General features: G+C 50.4%; 1 protein-coding gene and 1 non-coding gene across 2 annotated transcripts; one reads left to right on the plus strand and one right to left on the minus strand.

Moving 5' to 3' along the window:
- Positions 1-1,459: 1,459 nt before the first annotated feature.
- CEACAM19 (CEA cell adhesion molecule 19) lies at positions 1,460-22,108 on the minus strand. Its single transcript, XM_072784366.1, is given in 8 exon segments — positions 1,460-2,285; positions 2,974-3,018; positions 3,918-4,003; positions 4,884-4,930; positions 6,332-6,482; positions 18,837-19,175; positions 19,178-19,204; positions 20,250-22,108. Coding segments are annotated over 8 exon segments (804 nt in total). The 5' UTR covers positions 20,305-22,108; the 3' UTR covers positions 1,460-2,231.
- On the plus strand, positions 19,816-19,997 carry LOC140608983 (small Cajal body-specific RNA 16). The gene has a single exon (XR_012010982.1).
- Positions 22,109-22,125: the final 17 nt, after the last annotated feature.

A 22,125-nucleotide genomic window follows, 5' to 3' on the forward strand; every position in this document is an offset into this window, starting at 1 on the left:
AAATGTAGTTTTTAATGCTCAGCAGGAAATGTAGTTTTTATACACTTGGTTCAAAACCCTATTACTGAGGAAAAGGAGAGAACAGATATTGGGGTTTGACAGGGGTTGCTAGAAAAGAGGAGAGGAAGGCAGGCATGGGGTCCCCCCACATACTCTGCACCTGACAGCCAGTGCTGGGGCTGACCCTGCTGTGACCTGGTCAGCAGCAGGGGATCAGCGGCCCAGAGGATTGGGGTGTCCTGAGAGATCTGGGGATGGAGAAATCCTTAAGCGGGGAGTATTTGCATATTGAGTCAGGAAGAGACGCAACTTCCCTTCCAGCGAATTCTTTCTCATCCTCTATGTTAATTTCCCGCGGCTGCTGTAACCAACTGGCATAAATGTAGTGGTTTCACATAATAGGAATTTATTCGCTTACAGTTCTGGAGGTCAGAAGTCTGAAATGGGTCTCACTGGGCCAAAACCAAGGTGGTGGCGGGGCTGGGTTGCTTTCTGGAGGTTCTAGGGGAGAATCTGTGTTCTTGCGATTGTGTTCAGAGTTTCTGGGCTCTGCTGGTGGCCTCTTTTTGTCTGCCACGCCAGCAAGGGTCCCCAGAAATCTTCCTCCCATCACGTCCCTCTGACTCTGTGGGGTCTTGGCTTCTGGGCCCTTCCTCCATCTTCAAAGGCCTGTATCACTCCAATCTCTACCTCCTTTCTTACAACTCCTTCCCTGACTCTCTCTCCTCCTGGGTCCCTTTCAGAAGGACCCTTGTGATTATATTTCAGGCCCAGTGAGATCGTCCAGGATCATGGATAACCATCTCAGGATCCCATCTCAGGATCCTTAACCCAGTCATACCTGCCAAGGCCCTTTTGCCATGTAAGGTAACATTCACAGGGCATTAGCACATAGACAACTTTATTCAGCCTACGACATGGTCTTTTTTTCAGCTTCCAGAGCAAAAGCGACAGCCTGCTGTGCCTTAGATGGGGGGCCCTGTGCCCTGCACTATCTGCTGCTCCTCATCTCCCTGACCTCACCCTCATTCTTTCCCTTTTCCTTCCTCTGCTCCCACCACCCTGGCCTCTTTGCTGCTCCTTGAACTCCCCAGGCATACTCCTACCTCAGGGCCTTTGCACTTGCTGCTTCCTCTGCCTGGAATGCTCTCCCTCCAGATCCCTACATTCCTCTCTTTCCTCCTTTAGGTCTTTGCTCATCGTCACCTTCTCTTCGAGGCCTTCTCTGACCTTCCTATTGAAAATCACAGTCCCTCCACACTTCCAACCCTCTTCTTTCCTCATTTCCCCTTCTCTTCTTATCACCATCCAGCACACCACGCATATTAGTTACTTTGCTGACTCTCTCCTCTGCCATAGCGCCCCTCTAGGAGAACAGAAGGTTTTGTCTGTTTTGTTTCCTCCCAAAGCCGCAGAGTCCAGAACTGTGCATAACACACAGTTTATTTATTGTTGAATGAGTGATTAAATTAAGTAATTAAATTAAGGGGCGACAGATGGGGCTTACATTTGGGACCGGGGTTTTGGGTGGGGGTAGGGAAGAGAACTGCTGCCTGAGGGCCTTGGTAAGATTCAGAGTCCCAGGCAATAGGCAGAAACTGGCCACAGGTTCTGAGAGACCAGATCTCGAGAGGGACTGGATTGGCCCTGCCGGAGCAGGGAAGGGGTCCGACAGCTGTGGTAACCGGCCAGTTCTGCATCGGGGGCCACAGGCCTGGAAGGCCAGCCGTCCCTGCCATATGCCTTATTGTTTGGGGCTGTGTGTCCGGGGGCTGCCTTGACCCCAGCAGAAGGAGCTCCTAGGACAACCAGGGAGCAGGAGTGGGGTGTTGTGGGCCAACAGCAGCCCAGCAAGTAGGAGCCTGTGAGGTCTGGCTTGAGGCAGGCCTGAGTCCACTCTCCGCACCCCCAAACATCCAGTGTGTGTGAGGATCCTTGGGTTAGGAGAAGGCAAGAGCCTGCCTTTCCCAGGCACATGGCCCAGGCCAGGTTGCTAGACAGACCAGCCCTGAGAGCAGGTTATAAACTCAGAGGGTCAGAGAGGAGCTGGGCCCATCATGATCTCTTGCCCCCCCATGCCCCCTGCCTGATGCCATACTGAGTCTTCATTTGAGTCGGCCCCACAGGTGTGGTGGCCTGGTCCTGTGGGGTCTGTGGTGTGGCTTTTCTGTGGGCACCAAGCCCTCAGGGGAGGGCTGAGGCTTTCGCTCTTTCAGGGGCCTGGGACCTCTTCAGTGGGTTGGCGTGAGCTGGCAGTAGGGGTCAGGGTCGGGGTTCAGCAGGTCCTGGCGGGGAGAAAAAGAGAGGGATCCTGGGTGGGGGTCAGAGTCGGGGTCGGGGGAGCCAGGCGGAGCCTGAGGCACACGGGGAGAACACAGCTGGAGAGAGGGAAGAGCAAGAAGGAGAGAGGTGTGCAAGAGGCGGAGGCACCAGGCCGTGGAGACCCAGAGAAAGGGGTGGGCACGGAATGACAGAGATGAAAAGACAGGAGGGACAGGGCAGAGAAAAGGAGAGAGGGACAGAGAGAGAGAGAGAGAAAAGGACATAGGGAGCCAGAGAATGACAGCAAGAGTGGGAGCCATCCTGAGAGGTGTAGAGCCATGTACAGAGAAATGTAGAGAGACACATGGACACAGAGATCTAGGGGCAGATGGGAGGGGACAGAGAGGGGCTGGGGCCCAGGCCCAGGAATAGGTCCCTTAAGTGGGGTCGACTTGGGCTCTGACCTGTTGTGTGACCCTGGGCGCCACCCTTCCCTCTCCCAGCTTCATTTCCTCCTGCGCAAATTTGCAGTCTTGGAATCCTTCTAAGAAGGAGGGAAGTGTAACCCCAGGAAGGGAGGGGCTGGACTGTGTTCCGGGGAGCTAGAGACTTGAGAGCAGGTGGCAGTTAGGTGAGGATGGCCCCGCCGCCCCCCCTCCCGCCCATTGTCAGGAGCCGCCCTTCCCCCAACCCCCCTTCCCAGCTCCACACCTGGTAGGGGTGGTTCTCTGGCTCCGGCTGCTGCTGGGGCAGGGGCTGCAAGGGAAGAGCACTGGTGAGGGGGGCCCTGGCACTCCCACACCCTCCAACCTTTGGCCTTGGGTGTCAGGCCCGACCTGGATTCCAAATCCGCCTCGCCCCTTCCTGGGTGTCCTGACTATGACGGCCTTCACACCCCGCCTCCCGTCCACACCTGTGGCTCCACACTTTTAGTTTAGGCTTTTGACATTTTTCCTCTTATTCAATTGAATTCTTCGTCTTCTACTTTTTTTTTTAAGATTTTATTTATTTATTCATGAGAGACACACAGAGAGAGAGAGAAAGGCGGAGACACAGGCAGAGGGAGAAGCAGGCTCCATGCAGGGAGCCGGAGTTGGGACTCTCGATCCCAGGGCTTCAGGATTACACTCTATGGCTAAGCCACCCAGGCCTCCCAATAGAATTCTTCTTATCATCCCTTCCCACCCGTATCCGCCCCATGGAGAAACTACAGACAAGCGGAAGAGGGAAAATAGAGCCCTCCCCACCCCCACCCTCAGCCTCCATGCCCCAGAGACAAAGGCTCTATGTTGTGTCTTCCCAGACTCTCTTCCTGGTGGCTTTAAAGTAGGGAGCATCCCGGGGACACCCGGGTTGCTCAGTCGGTTGGGCATCTGCCTTCAGCTCAGCTCATGATCTCAGGGTCCTGGGATCAAGCCCCGCATGGGGCTCCGTGCTCAGCATGTGTCTGCTTCTCCCTCTCTATGCCACTCTGCCTACTTGTGCTCTCTCTCTCTCTCTCAAATAAATAAGTAAAATCTTAAAAAAAAAAAAAAAAAAAAAGTAGGGAGCATCCCACAGAGTCGTGTTCTTGCAGTGGGGGACAAGGTGCCAGATGCCACAGTGAACCCCCAGGGGAGCCACCAGGGGGCTTTGGGGGACAGGTGGGGGCTCACCATGGTGTTGTTCATGGACGCTGTGCCCCCGAGGGGAGACACCAGGTGGGTCGGAGACGGCATCACCTCATAGATGTGCTGGTCACCTGAAGCAGGGGACAAGGGAGGAACTGGCTGGCAGGTCCCACAGGACCCTGCTGGCTGCTGTCAGCACTCATTTACTCAGCTAACACTTGTGCAAATCCCTGTCTTGCCCAGCCCTGTGCTGGGGACCCTGCCCTCCTGGGGCTCCCAGTCCAGTGGGGGAGACAGATCTGTCCCCAGATAGGGATAACCCAGAGTGGGTAGGGGTGAGTGGGGGAGCCCCGAGGGTTCCCGGAAGGGGGATCAGGGAGGACTTCCTGGAGGAGGGGACAGCCAAGACTGGAAAGAGAAGTGAGAGCTACGCAAAAGCAGGCATGAGTGGCTGGCGGGAGATAGCCTGCCATGGCTGAGGAGCTGTGACACGTTGGGCCTGTCTGGATTATATATATATATTCAATTTGTTTTATATTGTTTATTTGTTTATTGTTTTATATTGTTTATTTGTTTTGTTTTTAAGGGCAGGGCAGGAATGTTACACGTGGGAGATGAAGCCAGGAAAGACAGTGGCGATCAGTTTGCAGGGGTCTGGAGAGACGTGTAAAGGAGGCTGACCCTGTCCTACGGACCCTGGTGGGGAAGAGCTATGGAGGGCCTTTGAGCCGAGGAGTGACAGGGTGAGAGTTTTAGAAGCACCCTGCCCGGGGGTGGGGTGGAGGCCAGCCTGGAGGCCGGGAGGCCAGCCTGGGCCAGGTGTGGTGCCCCAGGAGTGGAACAGCCAGGACTAGATGTGCCAGCCACTGAGAAGAGGAGGAAAAGCAGGTTTGGGGTGAAGTGATTGGGAGGTCCCCAGCAGAGGAGGGGGAGGGTGTGTGTGGCTGATGGGGTGAAGAGGAAGGAGCCCGGAGGAGGGCCAGTAGCCACCGGGACCCCTGGCTTACTTACCAGCATTGAGGTTGGGGCGCGCCTCTGGCTTCTCTGTGGGTGTCATCCTGGGGACATATGGAGAGAACCAATATTAGGGTAGTAAGAGGCTTGGGTGGGTGGAGAGAGACTTAAGAGAAGCTGGAAAAGCCCATCAGTCCATCAGAGAGTGAGATGGTCCCTGCTTCAGAGCGAGTTAGGACAAGACCTACCCTATCCCCACCTCTTCTCCCATAATCCCTGGCCCCAGAGTCCTTCCTCAGTTTCCCCAGCTGCTGCCATATGCCAATGAGTAATGTTTCCCTAATGTCACTGTTGATACAGACCATCCAAATGATTCTGCTCTATCCACCTGTCTCACGATTTCCTTGATATTTCTCTTTGAATCAGCTCATTTGAATACCTTTATTTAAAAAGTACAAAAACAAACAAACAAAAAAAAATTAAAAAAAAAAAGTACATGACATCACTGCGGCAAATAGGAATAGATTGTCTCCTGGGAAAACAGGCCCCAGCCTCTCTCCTCCATACAGAAGTGGGCACCATCTGATGCCTTTACCTGCCCACCTGTCCACCCTGCTTCTTTTGTAATAACGTCTGTTTTTTTGGGGGGAGGGCAGGTAGGGAACCCTTCCCCACTCTGAATCCATCTAGTCACATGGAGCTGGGTTGGTCCTCTGACTCCAGAGCTGCGCAAATAACCCAGATTTGGCCAATTGGGACATTCGAGCGCCTGGCTACAGTGGTTGGTCCTCATAGGACATGTGATTTGAGTTAAGCTGGGGAGAAGCAGCCCCGGGGCTTTTGCTGGAGGTGTCAGGAGCTAGGTGTGGTCTTCTCTCTGTGGCCGCTGAGCTGATGGGATATAAGCCTGGGGCCCCTGGGTGCTATCTCATCACACCAAAAGGGAAGGTCCTTCCTGAGAATGAAGCCACCACTGAGAAAGGCAGAGTTGAGAGGTATATGGAAAAACCTCTTGCCAAAATCGAGTTCTTGGATCCAGCCATACCTGAAGCTCATATAGGACCCCCAAAAACCTTTTAATTCTTTGTAAGCCCATTTGAAGGTAGGGTTTCTGCCTCTCGCAGGGCAAATTCTGCCTAATATAGGATAGAAAGATCTTTTTCACCTCAAGAGTTCTGAGATTTGGGGATCCCTGGGTGGCGCAGTAGTTTGGCGCCTGCCTTTGGCCCAGGGCGCGATCCTGGAGACCCGGGATTGAATCCCACGTCGGGCTCCCGGTGCATGGAGCCTGCTTCTCCCTCTGCCTGTGTCTCTGCCTCTCTCTCTGTGTGTGACATAAATAAATAAATAAAAAGAAACTGCTTCTTTAAAAAAAAAAAAAAAAGAGTTCTGAGATTTGATGAGATTGTGTATGAGTCAGAGGACATGACTCCCAGAAGAATCAATCAGTGGGATGCAAGAGGTGGGGAAGAAGACAGAGGGACAGAGAGGCTGGGCCCCTGTACCTGTGGCTCTGGCCCCTCCAGCCTCCTGTTAACAGGAGATGGGCAATGCAGCAGATGAAGAGGGACCCGGCAGAGAGGGACCCAATTATGATGGCAGCCATGATCCCAGCACTCACGGGCAGGTGTATGATGGGCAGCTCCTTATGCTCTTCTGAGGGGTATGAGGGAGAGGGAGAGAGAGAGAGAGAGAGAAAGAGAGAGAGAGAGAAGCCTGTGAGATGTCCTGGGAGGGCCTCCCCACGCCCCTCCCCCCTGCATCAGTGACTGTCCATAGAGCACTGATGTGCAGTTTCCTGTCCCCAGCCTAGAGCTTTCTCCTGCTTTTCAGAGCTGAGCATCCACCTGTCTAGTTGATTCTGCTGCACGTAAAACTCAGCGCCCCCAGATGGAACTCCTTGGCTCTCCCCACCTCAAAATCTCTGCTTCCCTAAGATTTCCTACCATCTTTGGCAAACCTGAAATCTGCTTCCTGACACATCCCCCCACCTCACCCCACCTGCCTGCTTTTTCTCAACTTAGTTGATAGACACCTCCATTCTTTTAGGGGATGTCCTCTGTTTTGTGGGGGGACAAAGGATCTTGATGTGTGGGGTTCTCAAACCCCACCTGCCAGGTTTGGAATGGAGCCTACCTGACTTCCTACCCCCACCATGAGGACCTCCAGTCTTTCATATCATGCTGAACACCTGTTATATCCCAACCTTTCTTGGCAGCTAAACTTGTAGACTCTGAGGTCAAAATGCTGGGGTACATGGGCAGATGACTCAAACTCGCTGTGCCTCTTCCCATTTGTGAAATGGGGATGATAAGAGTATCTACCTTGTAGAGTTGTTGTGAAGATTGAATGCGCGCACACACACACACTGTTCTTTCAATTATCCAACAAAGTAAGATCTATGCCATTTAAAAGATGAGTAAATGAGGCATGGAGAGGTGAGCTAACCTGCCCAAGGGCTCACACCAGGTGCAATGAATGCTAGGATCACAACTGGGCCACCTGAGCTCCTGAGGACCACTCTGTGTAGCTTCCAAAAGAGGGGCCTGTGTCCCACGAACCCTTGAAGGATGGGAAGGAACTGTATCAGGCTCTGCGTGACTGGAGTGTAGACCATCATTTCCAAATGGACTAGAGTGTCACCATATATACATACATACACACATATATATGTATTTGTGTGTGTATATAATTAAATCACTCAATATTCGCCTATTTCATCCATTTCCCTAAAAGTTTATCTGTTCAGAGTGTCCAAAACCCGTTTTAAAATGTATTTTTCTCACTGGGAGGAAGAAGATAGGTTGTGTCTGGGCATATGTGGTCCTTGCCCCCCTGGCCTGGGGAGGTGGTTAAGTCAGGCCCGTTCTGCAGATACACTAAGGCCCCGAGAGGTTGCATTTGGGCAGAAGATAGAAGGCAGGCCCTCTTCCAGACACTGGAACTTAGCAGCTTTCGCATCTTCTACCTTTTTAATTAATTAATTAACTAATTAATTAATTCTTTTTTTTTTAATTTTTATTTATTTATGATAGTTACAGAGAGAGAGAGAGGCAGAGACACAGGCAGAGGGAGAAGCAGGCTCCATGCACCGGGAGCCTGACGTGGGATTCGATCCCGGGTCTCCAGGATCGCGCCCTGGGCCAAAGGCAGGCACCAAACCGCTGCGCCACCCAGGGATCCCCTAATTAATTAATTCTTAAGTAGCCTCACACGCAACTCTCTTGAGTTCAAGCCCCAGAGATCAAGAATTGCATGCTCTACCGACTGAGCCAGCCAGGCGCCCCCACCTCCTTCCTTTTTGACTTTCACAACAGCAAGTGGAATTCCAGTGGCTTCTGTGAATGACTCAGGAGGTGGGGTGGGGCTGAGGCCAGGTCAGCTGACTCAAAGGGTCCCCCGGTTCCTGTCCTCTCCACCCAGGCCCTGTTGCCTCATCTTCTTACATCATCCAGAGCCCCTTCTCCTGCATCTTCTTGCTCTGGCCCCTGCTGCCCTGTCCACCCATGCAGTTCCATCACCCACAGCTCCCTTCCTCGCTGTCTGGGGCTGCCCAGCCTTTGCCCATGCTGTTCCCTCTGGCTGGCATGCTCTCTCTATATAACTCCTGCTCACTTTTCCACTCCCAGCTCCCTCTGGAAGCCTTCTCTGACAACCCCAGGCCAAGGAGACTCCTGATAGGCATTTCCTTCATAGCTTACTTGCTTAATTTTTTTTAAATTTTTATTTATTTATGATAGTCACACACAGAGGGAGAGAGAGGCAGAGACATAGGCAGAGGGAGAAGCAGGCTCCATGCACCAGGAGCCCGACGTGGGACTTGATCCCGGGTCTCCAGGATCGCGCCCTGGGCCAAAGGCAGGCGCTAAACCGCTGCGCCACCCAGGGATCCCGCTTACTTGCTTAATTATGCAATTAATTGGTTCATGTTGGTAGATTGGACATGAAAGAGCACTTCAGGGGCACCTGGGTGGCTCAGACGGTTAAGCGTTGACTCTTGATTTCGACTCAGGTCATGATCTCAGGGTTATGAGATCAGACAAGATCGGGCACGTTCAGGGTGGTATGGCCGTAGACGATCTCAGGGTTATGAGATCGAGCCCCTCATTGGGCCCCTTTGCTCAGTGCTGCTTGAGATTCTCTCTCTCCCTCTGCCCCTCCCTCTGTTTGCATGCACGTGCTCTCTCTCTCTCAAATAAATAAATCTTAGAAAGAAAGAAAGAAAGAAGAAAGAAAGAAAGAAAGAAAGAAAGAAAGAAAGAGAAAGAAAGAAAGAAAAAAAGAAAGAAAGAAGGAAAGAAAGAAAGAAAGAGCACTTCAACTACCTCCATTCTGACCTTAGTCTGTACTTGTTAATTGGTTAAGTTCTTTCCAGCTTGTCTCTTAACTCATGCAAAAGATTCTGTGTGCAAGGCATCCTGTGATGGGAGCGGAAACTACCCCTTCAAGCAGTAGGGACTGCTCTGAGCCAGCAAGAGCCCTCTTGACTGACCCCGAGACAACAATTGACCTGACCTTTACTGCCCACCTGCACGTATCCCTGACCTTTGTCTCACATCTTCCTTATATAAACCTAGATGTATTTTCAGTGCTTTGGAGACAGTCTTTGAGATGCTAGTGTGCTGTCTTCCTGGTGTTGGCCTCACTGAAATAAATAAATCCCTTTGTTTTCCTACCTCTCCTCTCTCTGCCTTTGGATTTTGTCTGCAGAGAGTGGCCAAACTTGGTCTGTTTGGGATCTCGGGAGCCAGGTGCTCCTGCACCCCTGTGCCGCAGCTACAGACATGTGGGTGTCTCCTCAGCTGGAACCTTCTACCCCTCCACCATGTGAAGCCTCCAGGAGTTCAGGGAGGGATGGATCCCGCCTCCAGCTCTGGGTAGACTCCCTTAGCTTATCCATCCCTTGTCACAGCCACCACATCAGGAAGGGCAGCCGCTCAGACCTAAGCCAGTCAGCGCTCTTGCATTCCTTTGGCCTTCCTAATTGGCTCAGGTTGGTCCAAGCAGAGTGCAAGTGAAGCGGTGTGGTCCAGAGGGGGTCGGAGGAAGGGACCCTGGTCTGGAAGCGTGGGCTTGTGAGCCTTGGGAACCGTAAAGTCATCTTGCTACCCTGAAGGCATTAATCATGCCTCCTTCTCTCTTGGAAAGAGAACCCCGAACTTGAACTGGGCACAAGCCTGCCCCAGATAAAGACATTTCCCAGCCTCCTTTGCACCTCCGTACATGGACAGCTCGTTCAAAGATGCCTTAGAGCACAGTGTTGAACGTTGCTGCTGACATCAGAACCCTGAGCAAGTTCACATACAAAACTCTGTGTCTGAATTTCCCATTTTATAAGGATACGAGTAGTATTGGATTAGGGCTGAGCCTAGCGATCTCATTTTAACTTGATTGCCTCTATAAAGATGGTCTTTCTTTCTTTCTTTCTTTCTTTTTCTTTCTTTTTAGAGATTTTATTTATTTATTCATGAGAGAGACACACACACACAGAGAGAGAGAGAGAGACAGAAACATAAGCAAGAGGGGGAAGCAGGATCTCTGCAGGGAGCCTGATGTGGGACTTGATCCCAGGACTCCAGGATCATGACCTGAGCTGAAGAAAAATGCTCAATCACTGAGCCACTCAGGCATCCCTAAAGATGCTATTTCTATTCATCTTTCAATAGACACCGAGGCTCCTTCCACAGTTTGGCTATGTGGACATTGCTGCTATAAACATTGGGGTGCAGGTATCTCGGTTTTTCACTGCATCAAAAGATGAATGGATAAAGAAGATGTGGTCTATATATACAATGGAATATTACTCAGCCATTAGAAACGACAAATACCCATCATTTGTTTTGACGTGGATGAAACTGGAGGGTATTATGCTGAGTGAAATAAGTCAATTGGAGGACAATCATTATATGCTTTCACTCATACGGCAAATATAAAAAATAGTGAAAGGGATGATAGGGGAAAGGAGAGAAAATGAGCAGGAAAAATTAAAGAGGGTGACAAAACATGAGAGACTCCTAACTCTGGGAAGTGAACAAGGGGTAGTGGAAGGGGAGGTGAGCGGGAGGATGGGGTGACTGGGTGACGGGCACTGAGGGGGGCACTTGAGAGGATGAGCACTGGGTGTTATACTATATGTTGGCAAATCGAACTCCAATAAAAAATATATATTAAAAAAATAAAAGATGCTATTTCTAAATAAGGCTCTATTCTGATGTACTGAGGATCCGGATTCAGTGCCTCCTAAGCTTGGTTCCTTGACACCCTGGAGAATATTTGAATTGTTCAGGATCCTTTAATCTACTTTTCTGCTTAAATCAGCTAGAAGCAGTTTCTTTTCCAGTAGCAAGAACCCTGCCTGAATCACACGATCAAGTGTCCTCTTTTTAGAATTTTTTATATTTTCTGACTTTCATCATAAACAGTGAACTTGAAAAGAGGGAGCCTGTGAATCACTGTCTTTTTCAAAGTCGATTGCGACAGGATCTCTTCTGTGATATGATCTTACCGTTCTCTAATGTAGTAGCAGGGTCTAAGACCCCTCCCTTGAATCTCGGCTAATCTTAGTGACTCACTTGTAATCCAAAGAATACAATGTACGTGATGCTGCGTGACTTTCAGGGCTAAGTCAGAAGAAGCCATAGAGTTTCTGCTTTGGTTTTTTGGAATACTTGCTCTCCCCCTAAGAACCCAGGCTCTGTGTTGTGAGGAAGCCCAAGCAGTCACACTGGAGAGACCAGCTGACAAAGATCTGATGGATAGCCCCAGCTAAGTTCCCAGCTCACAGTCAGGGTGAGCCTCCACCTATCTGCCTAAAGACACTTCTGGATGATTCCAGCTTCTAGCGTTTGAGCCAGTCTTAGCCTCTGAGTCTTCTCATCTGAGGCCCCAGACATCATGAAGCAGATAAGCCATCCCTGCTGTGCCCTGTCTGAATTCCCGATCCCAATAATCATGAACATAATAAAATGGTCATTGTTCTATACCACTGAGTTTGTTCCGTATCAAGAAGTAACCAGAACGGAGCCCCACATTTGATTTCTTCTACGACTGAAAGTTTTCTTTTTGGCTTTTCTCTTTCTGGGCCCTGGGACCATCTATACTCAGTTATCCCAACAAAGAATCATCTGGGTCTTCTTCCGTGGATCATATTTCTCCATGTGTATCTTTGATTAGATACAAACACATCTGAAAAAGTGCTTCGAGACGGACGCCTGAGTGGTTCAGTGGTTGAGCGTCTGCCTTCGGCTCAGGTCGTGATCCCGGGGTCCTGGGATCCAGTCTCGTATTGGGCTCCTTTCGAGGAGTCTGTTTCTCCCTCTGCCTATGTCTCTGCGTTTCTGTGTCTCTCATGAATAAAAAAAAATATATAAAATCTTTAAAAAAAGTGCTTCGAGAGACCACAGTGGACAATGACCAAACTGTATACAAAAATAGAATTCCAGGGACGCCTGAGTGGCTCAGCAGTTGAACATCTAGACACATTTGGCTCAGGTTGTGACCCCGGAGGTCCCGGGATTGAGTCCCTCATTGGGCTCCGCGCAGGGAGCCTGCTTCCCCCTCTGCCTATGTCTCTACCTCTCTCTCTATTCTCATGAATAAATAAATAAAATCTTAAAAAAAAAAAAAAAAGAATTCCAGTCCACAACCTATGGTGAACTGCCAGGAAGACCAGCCCTCTCACAAACAGCTGGTGACGCCAGCCTGCTTTGAGTCAGACTTACAGGGAAGCCAGATTGCTATCTCCAGTGACAGTCCGGGAAAAGAAACAGTAGCTTCTGTACGAGTTGGCCCTAAGTGGCCAGGACATGATTAATAACCGACTGCTTCCCTAATTTTTGTCCCTGCTTCTAACTTTGTCCCTGCTTCTAACTTAGGAGAAAGCCAAATAGGCACCCCACCTAGCCCCGTGACAACAACCTCCAATCAGGAGGAGCTGAAGACAGCTGAAGTCTTCTCTTTCTTCCACTAGGAAGCTTCCCCCCCACCTGCCTGCCTTTGAGTCTCTGCCTAAATGCAAGTGATAGGGGTTGGTTGACTCCCTTATTACAGCAGGCTCTGAATAAATAGCCTTTGCTGAAAAGGCTCTTTTTTAAAAAAAATTCTTTTTATTGGAGTTCAATTTGCCAACATATAGCATAACACCTTTGCTTTCCTCATTGCCAGCGCTGGACTTGGTTGATTTCCACGGCCTCAAAAACAGCGACTTCGCTTGGATTTCCCAGTTGGTCCTCACAGCGATCCATGGCGGGAGGGGCAATTGCCCTCATTTTACAGCTACTTTGGGGAACAAATTCGGAAAACTTTGGCCATTTGACTAGAGGTCACATAAATCCTGACACCAGCCAGTTAGTCCTCGATGGTGGTTGTTCATGATGAAGCAGAATAAGGTCCGAAAAGTGTGGACTCCAGAGCCCGCCAGCCTGGGTTCAAGTCCTGCACCTGCTGCCCCTTAGCTGAGTGACCTGTGCAAGTTACCTAACCGCTGTGGGCCTCAGTTTCTCCATCTGTGGGACGGGAATCATCTTGCGGTGGCAGGGAAGACTCAAAGGAGAAATGCGTGTGAAGCACCTGGCATGTGTTCGGTGAAGGGGAGCTGGGCTCTGTAATGAACTTCCTGGGGTCAGAGGGCCTGGGGGGCTTGGAGAAGCCTGTTGCTTGAAGGCCCCGAGTCCCCACGACGGGGTTTACAGGGGAAGGGACACGAGCTGGCGATGACTGTGATCCATCTCTGGTTTCGAGCCTGCTTTAGGCTGCCTACTGGCTGTGGGACCTTGGGCAGCTGACTCCGTCTCGCTGAGCCTCTTTCCTCATTGGTATGCTGGGGACCTAGGTGTCCTGGGCCTTTCTTGTGTGTTCAGTCTGCCTGGAGCCTCTGAATCCTCTACTTGGGGAGCCCTGCCAGAGACTCGCTTTCTTTGCTTCTTTTTCTCTCGGACACTGTCCGGTGACCCAGTCCCTGATCGAGGACATGCCCGCCAACATAGAAACCCCAAAAGGGCAGAGATTTGTCTGTTGCTTCCTTAAACTCAGTGCCTGGCACACAGGAGATACTCAAGATGTTTGTTGAATGAGTGCAGCTCCCCCTCCTTTTTTTAAAAAAAGATTTTATTTATTTATTCATGAGAAACACACACAAAGAGAGGCAGAGACATAGGCAGAGGGAGAAGCAGGCTCCCTGCGGGGACCCTGACGTGGGACTCGATCCCAGGAGCCTGGGATCATGCCCTGGGCTGAAGGCAGACACTCAACCACTGAGCCACCCAGGGGACCCTGAATGCAGCTTTCCAGTGTCCCCTTCTATCTGAGCCACTAAAGGCCACACCCCTCATGATTAAGAGAGGTTAAGTGTGGGAATTACCCAGGGCACAGGACAAGTTCCCAGCCATGTCCACACCCCCCTCAAGCCAGGGGCTGGATTTAGGGCCACAGCAGTCCTTAAATAGAAATGCCCTGGCTGCTGAGGTGACCCCTCCTGACGTGAGGACCCACCCCAGCCTATGCCTCATCCCCTCCGCCTTTTCCTTTGCTCTTCCTTTTGCTGAATCATTTTGCTTCCTTGCTGTTTGTGTTCAGCCTTCTGGAAGCTAAGGCATTTCCCAGGAGGGAGTGGATTCTACCAGGGCTGAGAAAAAACCAGGTGGCGGAGGGCCAGGAACATGGACTCAGACACAGCTGGGGCCTTGGTTCCTGCCCCAGCCGCATGGTGGTGGGCCCTCTGCGTCTCTGTTTGCCCCTCTGTAAAACGGGGATCATCCCAGGGCCCAACAGGGTTCCTGTGGCAGTGGGAATGAAGTGTGGTCAGCAAAGCGCTCAGCTGACAGGTGCCTGGCATACAGTAAGTGCTCACACAGGGGAGATGGAATTACAAGTATTTACGCAGTACCTAATGTGTGCTAAGCACTGCTCTGCACTAGGGGATTAGCGGTGACCAAAACCATAATAGATAAAAATGTTATGATTATTATGGAGAGAGCAAGTGTTGAATTCTTCATCCTCCCCACCCTAATCCCCTGGCCTTGGGCTCCCCATCATCTTGTTTGTCCAACTTGATCCCATGCCCGTGGACAAGGTGTGGACCCTTTACTCAAGGGGAAGGAAGCTATAGACCAGGCTGCAACCAGATGATGATGATGATGATGATGATGATGATGATTTATAAAGATTTTATTTATTCATTTATTTGAGAGAGAGGGAGAGCGCATAAGAGAGAATATGAGCAGGGGTGACGGAGGGGAGGGGAGCAGAGGGAGAGGGAGAAGCAGACACCCTGCTGAGCGTGGAGCCCAATTCGGGGCTTGATCCCACAACCCCTAGATCATGACCTGAGCCAAAACCACCGACTGAGCCACCCAGGCACCTCAGACCAACCAGAATTCTATCTTGGTCTGTCTGTCTCTCTGTTCAGCTTTCTCTCTTCCTACCTCTGCCTTTTGCAAGAGGAGATTCAGAATCTGCAAAGAAGCCTGCGCTGTCACTCAGTTAGGGTCTGGCAGGAAACCCTGGCCGCAAAGAGGAGAATGGAGCTCCTGAGCAGAGATGAGGCCAGAGATGGCACCCCCAGGAGGAGGAGGGAGCCCTTGTGTTTTGGACAACTATTTCCCACCAGCTCTGCTGGGCTCCCCACCCATTCATTTATTCAACAGTGTGTCTGGCCCTGTTCTAGGCTCCAAGGAGACAGCTGTGAACCCAGGGCTCCTGGAGCCGACATCCCGGGGGCTACCCTGGGGCCCTACAAGGCTCCCTACACCGTGAGACAGTTGCAGAGAGCTTCTGTCCTCACAACCCAAGCCTCGGTTTGAATACATCCTGCTGCACTGGCCTCCGAGGATGCCCCTCCTGCTCTCCTGCCTCAGTCATGCTGGCCCCTGCCAGCTCAGTTCATGAGCCCTGCAGCTTCCTGCAGGCCCTTTGCACAGACCAAACCCTCTGCCCAAACACCTCCCAAAGCTCCTTTCCCCTCTGCTTGGAACTGCCGGTCATCCTTCAAGCTTTGTTGAAGGAGTGCCTTCCCAGGGCAACCTCCCTGCTACCCCTAGTTACACTCTCATCATCTCTGTATGTGCCTTTCCTTCATGGTCCCTGCACTGATCATAGTGATCTGTTGTGTGTGTGTGATTATTCATTAATATCTATCTCTCCTGCCAGGCTGTGAGCCCCTGCAGGGCAGGGCCAGGGCTGCCTCGGCCTGCACTGTGTCCCTAGCACTGCCCAGTATAATCCAGACACAGAGGTGGCCTTGAGGAAGAGGGACTTGGGGGAAGCTTTGGTGAAGGGATGGGTGAATGAGCAGCTCCGCATCTGCAGAGGCAGCTACGTGTCTCATTCAGGCGGCCCTGCACTTGAATCCCAACCCTGTCACTGATTCGATGACTGGATGCCTAATAGTTGGGGCATGCCTTTTTCCACCTGAGCCTCCGCTTCTTTCTGGATAGACAAGATTCAGCCCATACTTAACTGTGGCTGGGTTAAACTGTGAATCAGATCAGTCCTCTGCTTTAAACTCCCGAGTGGCTTCTTTCAATCTCTCTACAACCGACAAGCCTGGCCCCTGTGTGCCTCGCGGACCTCAACTCCTAACGCCCAACTTGCTCACTGCCTTATAGCCATGGCATCCTTCTGTCCATATGCTTTGAACACACCAAGCTAGTCTTGCCTCGGGGCCTTTGCACTTGCTGTTCCCTCTGTGAGGAACTCTATCCCTTAGAAATCTGTAGGGCTCCCTTCCTTTCCTCTGCTCAAATGTCACTTTTTTGGCAAGGCCTCTATGATGACCTCTCATTCATTCCAGGTCACATTACCTTGTTTAATTTTTTAAAAAAGATTTTATTCATTTATTCATGAGAGACTCAGGGGGGCAGAGAGAGAGAGAGAGAGAGAGAGAGAGAGGCAGGGACACAGGCAGAGGGAGAAGCAGGCTCCATGCAAGGAGCCCGATGTGGGACTCAATCCAGGGACCCCGGGATCACGCCCTGGGCTGAAGGCAGGTGCCAAACCGCTGAGCCACCCGGGGATCCCCCTAATTTTTTTTTTATTGGACAAGTCATAACTTCTCTGTGCCTTAGTTTCCTCATCCATAAAATGAGTCCAATAATATCACCTACCTTACAGGACTGCAGTGAAGATTAAATGAATTATACATACAGTGGGCATATAATAGGCATTTAATATAAATAGTGTTAGCTATAACTATTGTTAATGTCTCTGAAATATGATCTTATTTTATTATTTACATGCACATTATCAGCATCCCACGTATGAAAGAAGGCAAGGAGATTCCCCCCACCCCTTTTTCTCTGCTTTGAGAGGAAATGATTAAGCTCCCAGACTGCCGTTGTGACTTTGTGGGATCAAATCCTTGGTCTACTCCACTCTGCCTCAGTTTCCTCAGCTCTAAAATGAAGACAATAATGGTACCTGCCTCATGGAGTTTTTGGTTTTGAAAGTTTTCACTCAGGGGCACTTGGGTGGTTCAGTCAGTTAAGTGTCTGACTCTTGATTTCAGCTCAGGTCATGATGATCTCAGGGTTGTGAGATTGAGCCTCAAATCAGGCCTCACACTCAGGGTGGGATCTGCTTGAGATTTCTCCTTTCCCCCTCCCTCTAGCCTTCCTTCCACTCTCTCTCTTCAAAAAAAAAAAAAAAAAAAGAGAGAGAGAAAGTTTTTGTTCATTTCTTTATTCAACGAACATTAACTAAGAACCCACTGTGTCCACCCGCTGCTGTGGTAGATGTCGGATGATAAAAGGACAAGTATGTTTTCACTCTCTTGCTTTGAAGAATTACTCTCCTCATGAGACATGTTTGGAATGTGACACATCGGAGCACATTATGAAAATCACAGAGGTAATGAGATGACCAGAGTCCTCTGGGGACACAGATGGTTAATGACCAAGTCTGCCTGGGAGAGTTGAGAAGTTATTTTATTCCTCTAGCTCTATTGAGATGTAAATGGCATATCAGATTTCATAGGGTTTTTAAATTTAATTTAATTTTAAATATTTTATTTATTTATTTGGGGGGGGCGAGAGCATACACGCACAAGGCAGGGGAGAGGCAGAGAGAGATGGAGAAGCAGACCTCCTGCTGAGCAGGGAGCCCAATTTGGGGCTTGATCCCAGGACCCCAAAGTCATAACCTGAGCTGATGTCTGACGCTTAACCGACTGAGCCACCCAGGTACCTCTCATTTAATTTTAAAGTTTATTTATTTATTTTTAAGTAAGCTCTATACCCAGTGTGGGGCTCAAACTCACGACCCAGAGACCAAGAGTCACATGTTCTTCTGACTGATGTCCCTCACCTGTTTGTTTGTTTGTTTTTTAAGATACACATGAATTAATATAGGGCAGTGGTTCTCAACTGAGGGTGACATTTGGCAATGTCTGGAGACAATTTTGGTTGTCACAACTGGGTGAATGCTACAGGCATCTAGGGGGTAGAGGCCAGGGATGCTGCTAAATATCCTACAGTGCCCAGAACAGCCCCCACCTACATGGAATTAGCCAGTCTAAGATGTTAATGGTGCCCAGGTTGAGAAGCTATGTTCTGGAGGGCGTGTGCCCAAGTAACAAATGCCCAAGAAAGGGTAGCTGCTATTATCCATCACCCTATGTCTAGCACTTGGCCCAGAGTGGATTTATCAATAAATACTTGACTTAATGGACTTGAAGACAGAAATGCAGTGTAACACTTAGGCCCATGCACGCAGTGGGAGCTCGATCAGTATTTCCTTAATTAATGCCTGTGAGCAGTAAATGAGATGGTGCATTCTCCAGGGTCTGGCTCAGTGTCTGGCACAAGGTTGACACTCAATGGATATTTTATCAGTTGATGCATGTGAGGATACACACAATGTCTTCAGGGCCTGGCACCCAGGAGGTGCTCCATCAGTTTGTGTTGAATGGATGAATGAGAGAATCAAAGGAAGTTGTATTTGCACAGGTCCTGGCCTGTGGTAGCCTCCAGGGTGCATTAGCCTAACCCATCCCTCCCTCAGTGGCACAACACTCACCGGCCACCTGGACCTCAGTCTTGGCCCTCATGATCCAGGCAGGATTGATGTTGACAGCTACCTGGTAGGTGCCACTGTCGGTGGGCTGGACACGATGCAGCATCATGGAGCCATTGGGGAAGCCAACGATGTCATGCTGTCCCATGGCACTGCCGTCCCTCTGGGGCCACTGGAGATCGGGGAAGTAGGTGAATAACATCGTGCCACCATTGGTCTCCTCCCCCAGGTACCAGTTGAAGTCCTGAAAGTTGCCTGGGATGCCCTGGACAGACAGGAGAAGGTCCTGGTCCTTTTGAGGATACTCTGGAATCTTCTGGATGCGTAGGGCAGCCCAAGAGCTTGTGGGATCCAGAGGGCCAGGATTGAGGCTATGGGAGTTACAGGGTGGCCTGAGATCAGAAATGTTGGGCAGGAACCATAGCATTTTTCTCCCTGTATGTCCTCATCTGGGGACAAGGACTCTGAGTGCTGTTTATTGGAAATAGGACTGGGATTGATTAGTGATGTCTGCCCTGGGTTCAGGAGTGGAAACCCAGATATGAAAGACACAGATTTCTCATCCCATTGGTCCAGCAGATTTTTCTGCCCTAAGATGCTGTGTGGTCTGCCTCTAAACAGTTGAACTCTCTGAATTAATTCATTTATCCATGTAACCAATACTTACAGAAATACATATTATTTATGCCACAGTACCAATTGTATATGATATGTCTAAAATTCCCTAGATTTCAGGGGCACCTGGATGGCTCAGTGGTTGAGCATCTGCCTTAGGCTCAGGTTGTGATCTCAAGGTCTTCGGATCGAGTCCTGCATCGGGCTCCCCGCAGGGAGCCTGCTTCTCCCTCTGCTTATGTCTCTGATTCTCTCTGTGTGTCTCTCATGAATAAATAAAATAAAATCTTAAAAAAAAAATTCCCTAGATTTTTAGGCACTGGGGATATAGCAGGAAAACAAATACAAATAAATTCCTGTCTTCGTGATGATCTGAGGAAAGGCTCCTGTGTTGCTGAACCTGGCCTGTAGTGGGCGCAGCCTTGTACCAGGCAGCCAGAGCCTGACCTAAGTCAATTCCCAGGATAGTTCTTGGAGTTTGAATTTGCAATAACAGGTGTAAACATTGTAGCAGCAGTTTGATGATCATATGTGTTATTGCAAATAGGACAAAAGAACAAAATACACACCCCCCCCGAAAAAAATCCCCAAACAGATAATATTCTTGTCCTCATGGTTCTGATATTCTAGAAAATTCCAAAGTAAAATTGAATATGGCACTGTGATTCTACAGCTCAACCCTCTCCAACCCCCAATCTTACTCCTCTTCCCTGGCAAATCTTTCCTTTCTCCCAAGAGACCTCAGCCCCTGGGCTGAGTCCCACCTTCTCCCCTCAGCCCTGGGGTGTGTTTCCTCCTTACCTAAGAGCAGGAGGCCCTTTGAGAAGTAGTGCTGGGCCCACTCAGGAATCTCCATCTTGGTGTCTTGTGGAGGTGCCAAAGGGCCACTGCAGACACCGACAGGGCTGGACGGCTGGGCCCTGGCTGTGCGAAGTGGGCCAGCTCAGTGGGAATCTTTGGGGTGCCTCCCAGACATTGCTGAAACTGGCCGAACCCCAGTACCCCCTTTCCACAGGCTCCAGAGGCTTCACTTGTGCTCTCCGGGATGGACTGCAGATACTGGTTGAACCAGTTTATCAGGGTGACTGGGGAGCTTCCTGGGGTTTCCCGTGGACTCCTCCCTTAATCCCCTTCAACCTCTTCTTCCCACCCAGTGTGAGGTGTGACCGTTAGGAGCACGTCAGGAGCACAACAGGAGCACGACAGGAGTACGACAGGAGTCCTAGTGTCCTCTGGTTGAATAATCCCCCTGGGCCAGGCAGGTCCCTGCAGATAGGCCCAACACAACTGCCTCATCCAACGTCTACCACACATAACTATGCCCATTTCACAGATGAGGAAACTAAAGCTCAAGGAAGGAATCAGGTCTACTAGTAGGTGGCCATTCATTCATTCATTCATCCCAACACCCACTCCCTGTGCCCAGCACTGTGCTGAGTGGTGCTGCAGACACAGTGGTGATTGAGACACCTCTTGCTTTGTCCTCAGTCCCCAGCGGGGCTCACAGTTCTGTGTCTGTGTTGGGGGGAGCAGACCCATCCCCAAGCAATGATGATCCAGGGTGATCAGCACTGGGATGGAGGAGCCCAGGGGGCTGGGAGAGCCCAAAGAGGTGCCTCACTCAGCCTGAGGGGCAGGGAGAAGGAGATATCTGAACAGAGACCTGGAGTAGGAGTAGCAATGAGGCAGGTGGTGGGGTGGGAATGGGGTGAGGTTTACCAAGCATTATAACAGCATATGCAAGGCATGGAGGCTGAAAATCCTGGCTGAGGGGGCGCCGAGTGGGATGGGAGTAGGCTGGAAAGGAGGGATCCACTGGGATTTTGAGCTGTGTTGGGATAGGATCTAAGTAACGGAGGGGCCAGGGTTGTGCCAATATTGTAGCTAGTCGTCACATAAGGTGATTGAAATATACCCTGAAGTTAATTAAAATTCAATGCCTTCAAAATTAGTTTCTCAACCTGGTCACTTTCAAGTAAGTGATCAATTATCCCCTGTGACCAGTGGCTATCACACTGGATAGCGAGCTACAGAATGTTTCCATCACCATCACAGACATTACTATTTGGCAGTGCCCGTGTAGGGACCTGAAGGGGGCAGTGCCAGCTGAGGTTTCTGGATCTGTGGGCAGAACACTAAGTTTGGGGGGGCCATAAGTCAGTGGTAGTTTGCCTGTGTATGTCACCAGGTTGTCACAGGCGATGGCATCTATCAGACAAGGGTCCCCAGGTTGGAGTGAGAGAGAAATCTGGATGTTGATCCACCTTGCAGGGTGGAGTGGAGGGGGGGGTGGTATGGTCCAGGTGGGCTGAACCATTGCAGAGTCCAAGCACAGCCCTGTGGCGAGCTGGTGAGCCTGACTTTGCCACCACTTGGCTATGGGATCTTGGGAGCAAATGACTTCACCTCTCTGAGGCTTGGCTTCCTCCTCTGTGATGGTGATGGGAACGTTCTTCCTGGGGGAGACAGCTCTGAGTTTGGGCTGCAACAAGATTGCCCAAACCACTTTGTTCCAGTAGGAATTTGGTTGTGCAGCAGGAGTGGAGTTGAGGGTGTCAGGGGGACTCTGATAGATTATCACCACTACCCCCTGGAGAGAGGCTCTGTAAGCAGCGCGAGGCAGCGCATAAAGCAAAGCCAGTTATTCTGGATTTTCTGCATGCTGAAGCTTCTCTCT

Source organism: Canis lupus, chromosome 1 (assembly GCF_048164855.1).
Source record: "Canis lupus baileyi chromosome 1, mCanLup2.hap1, whole genome shotgun sequence".
NCBI classification, from domain to species: Eukaryota; Metazoa; Chordata; class Mammalia; order Carnivora; family Canidae; genus Canis; species Canis lupus.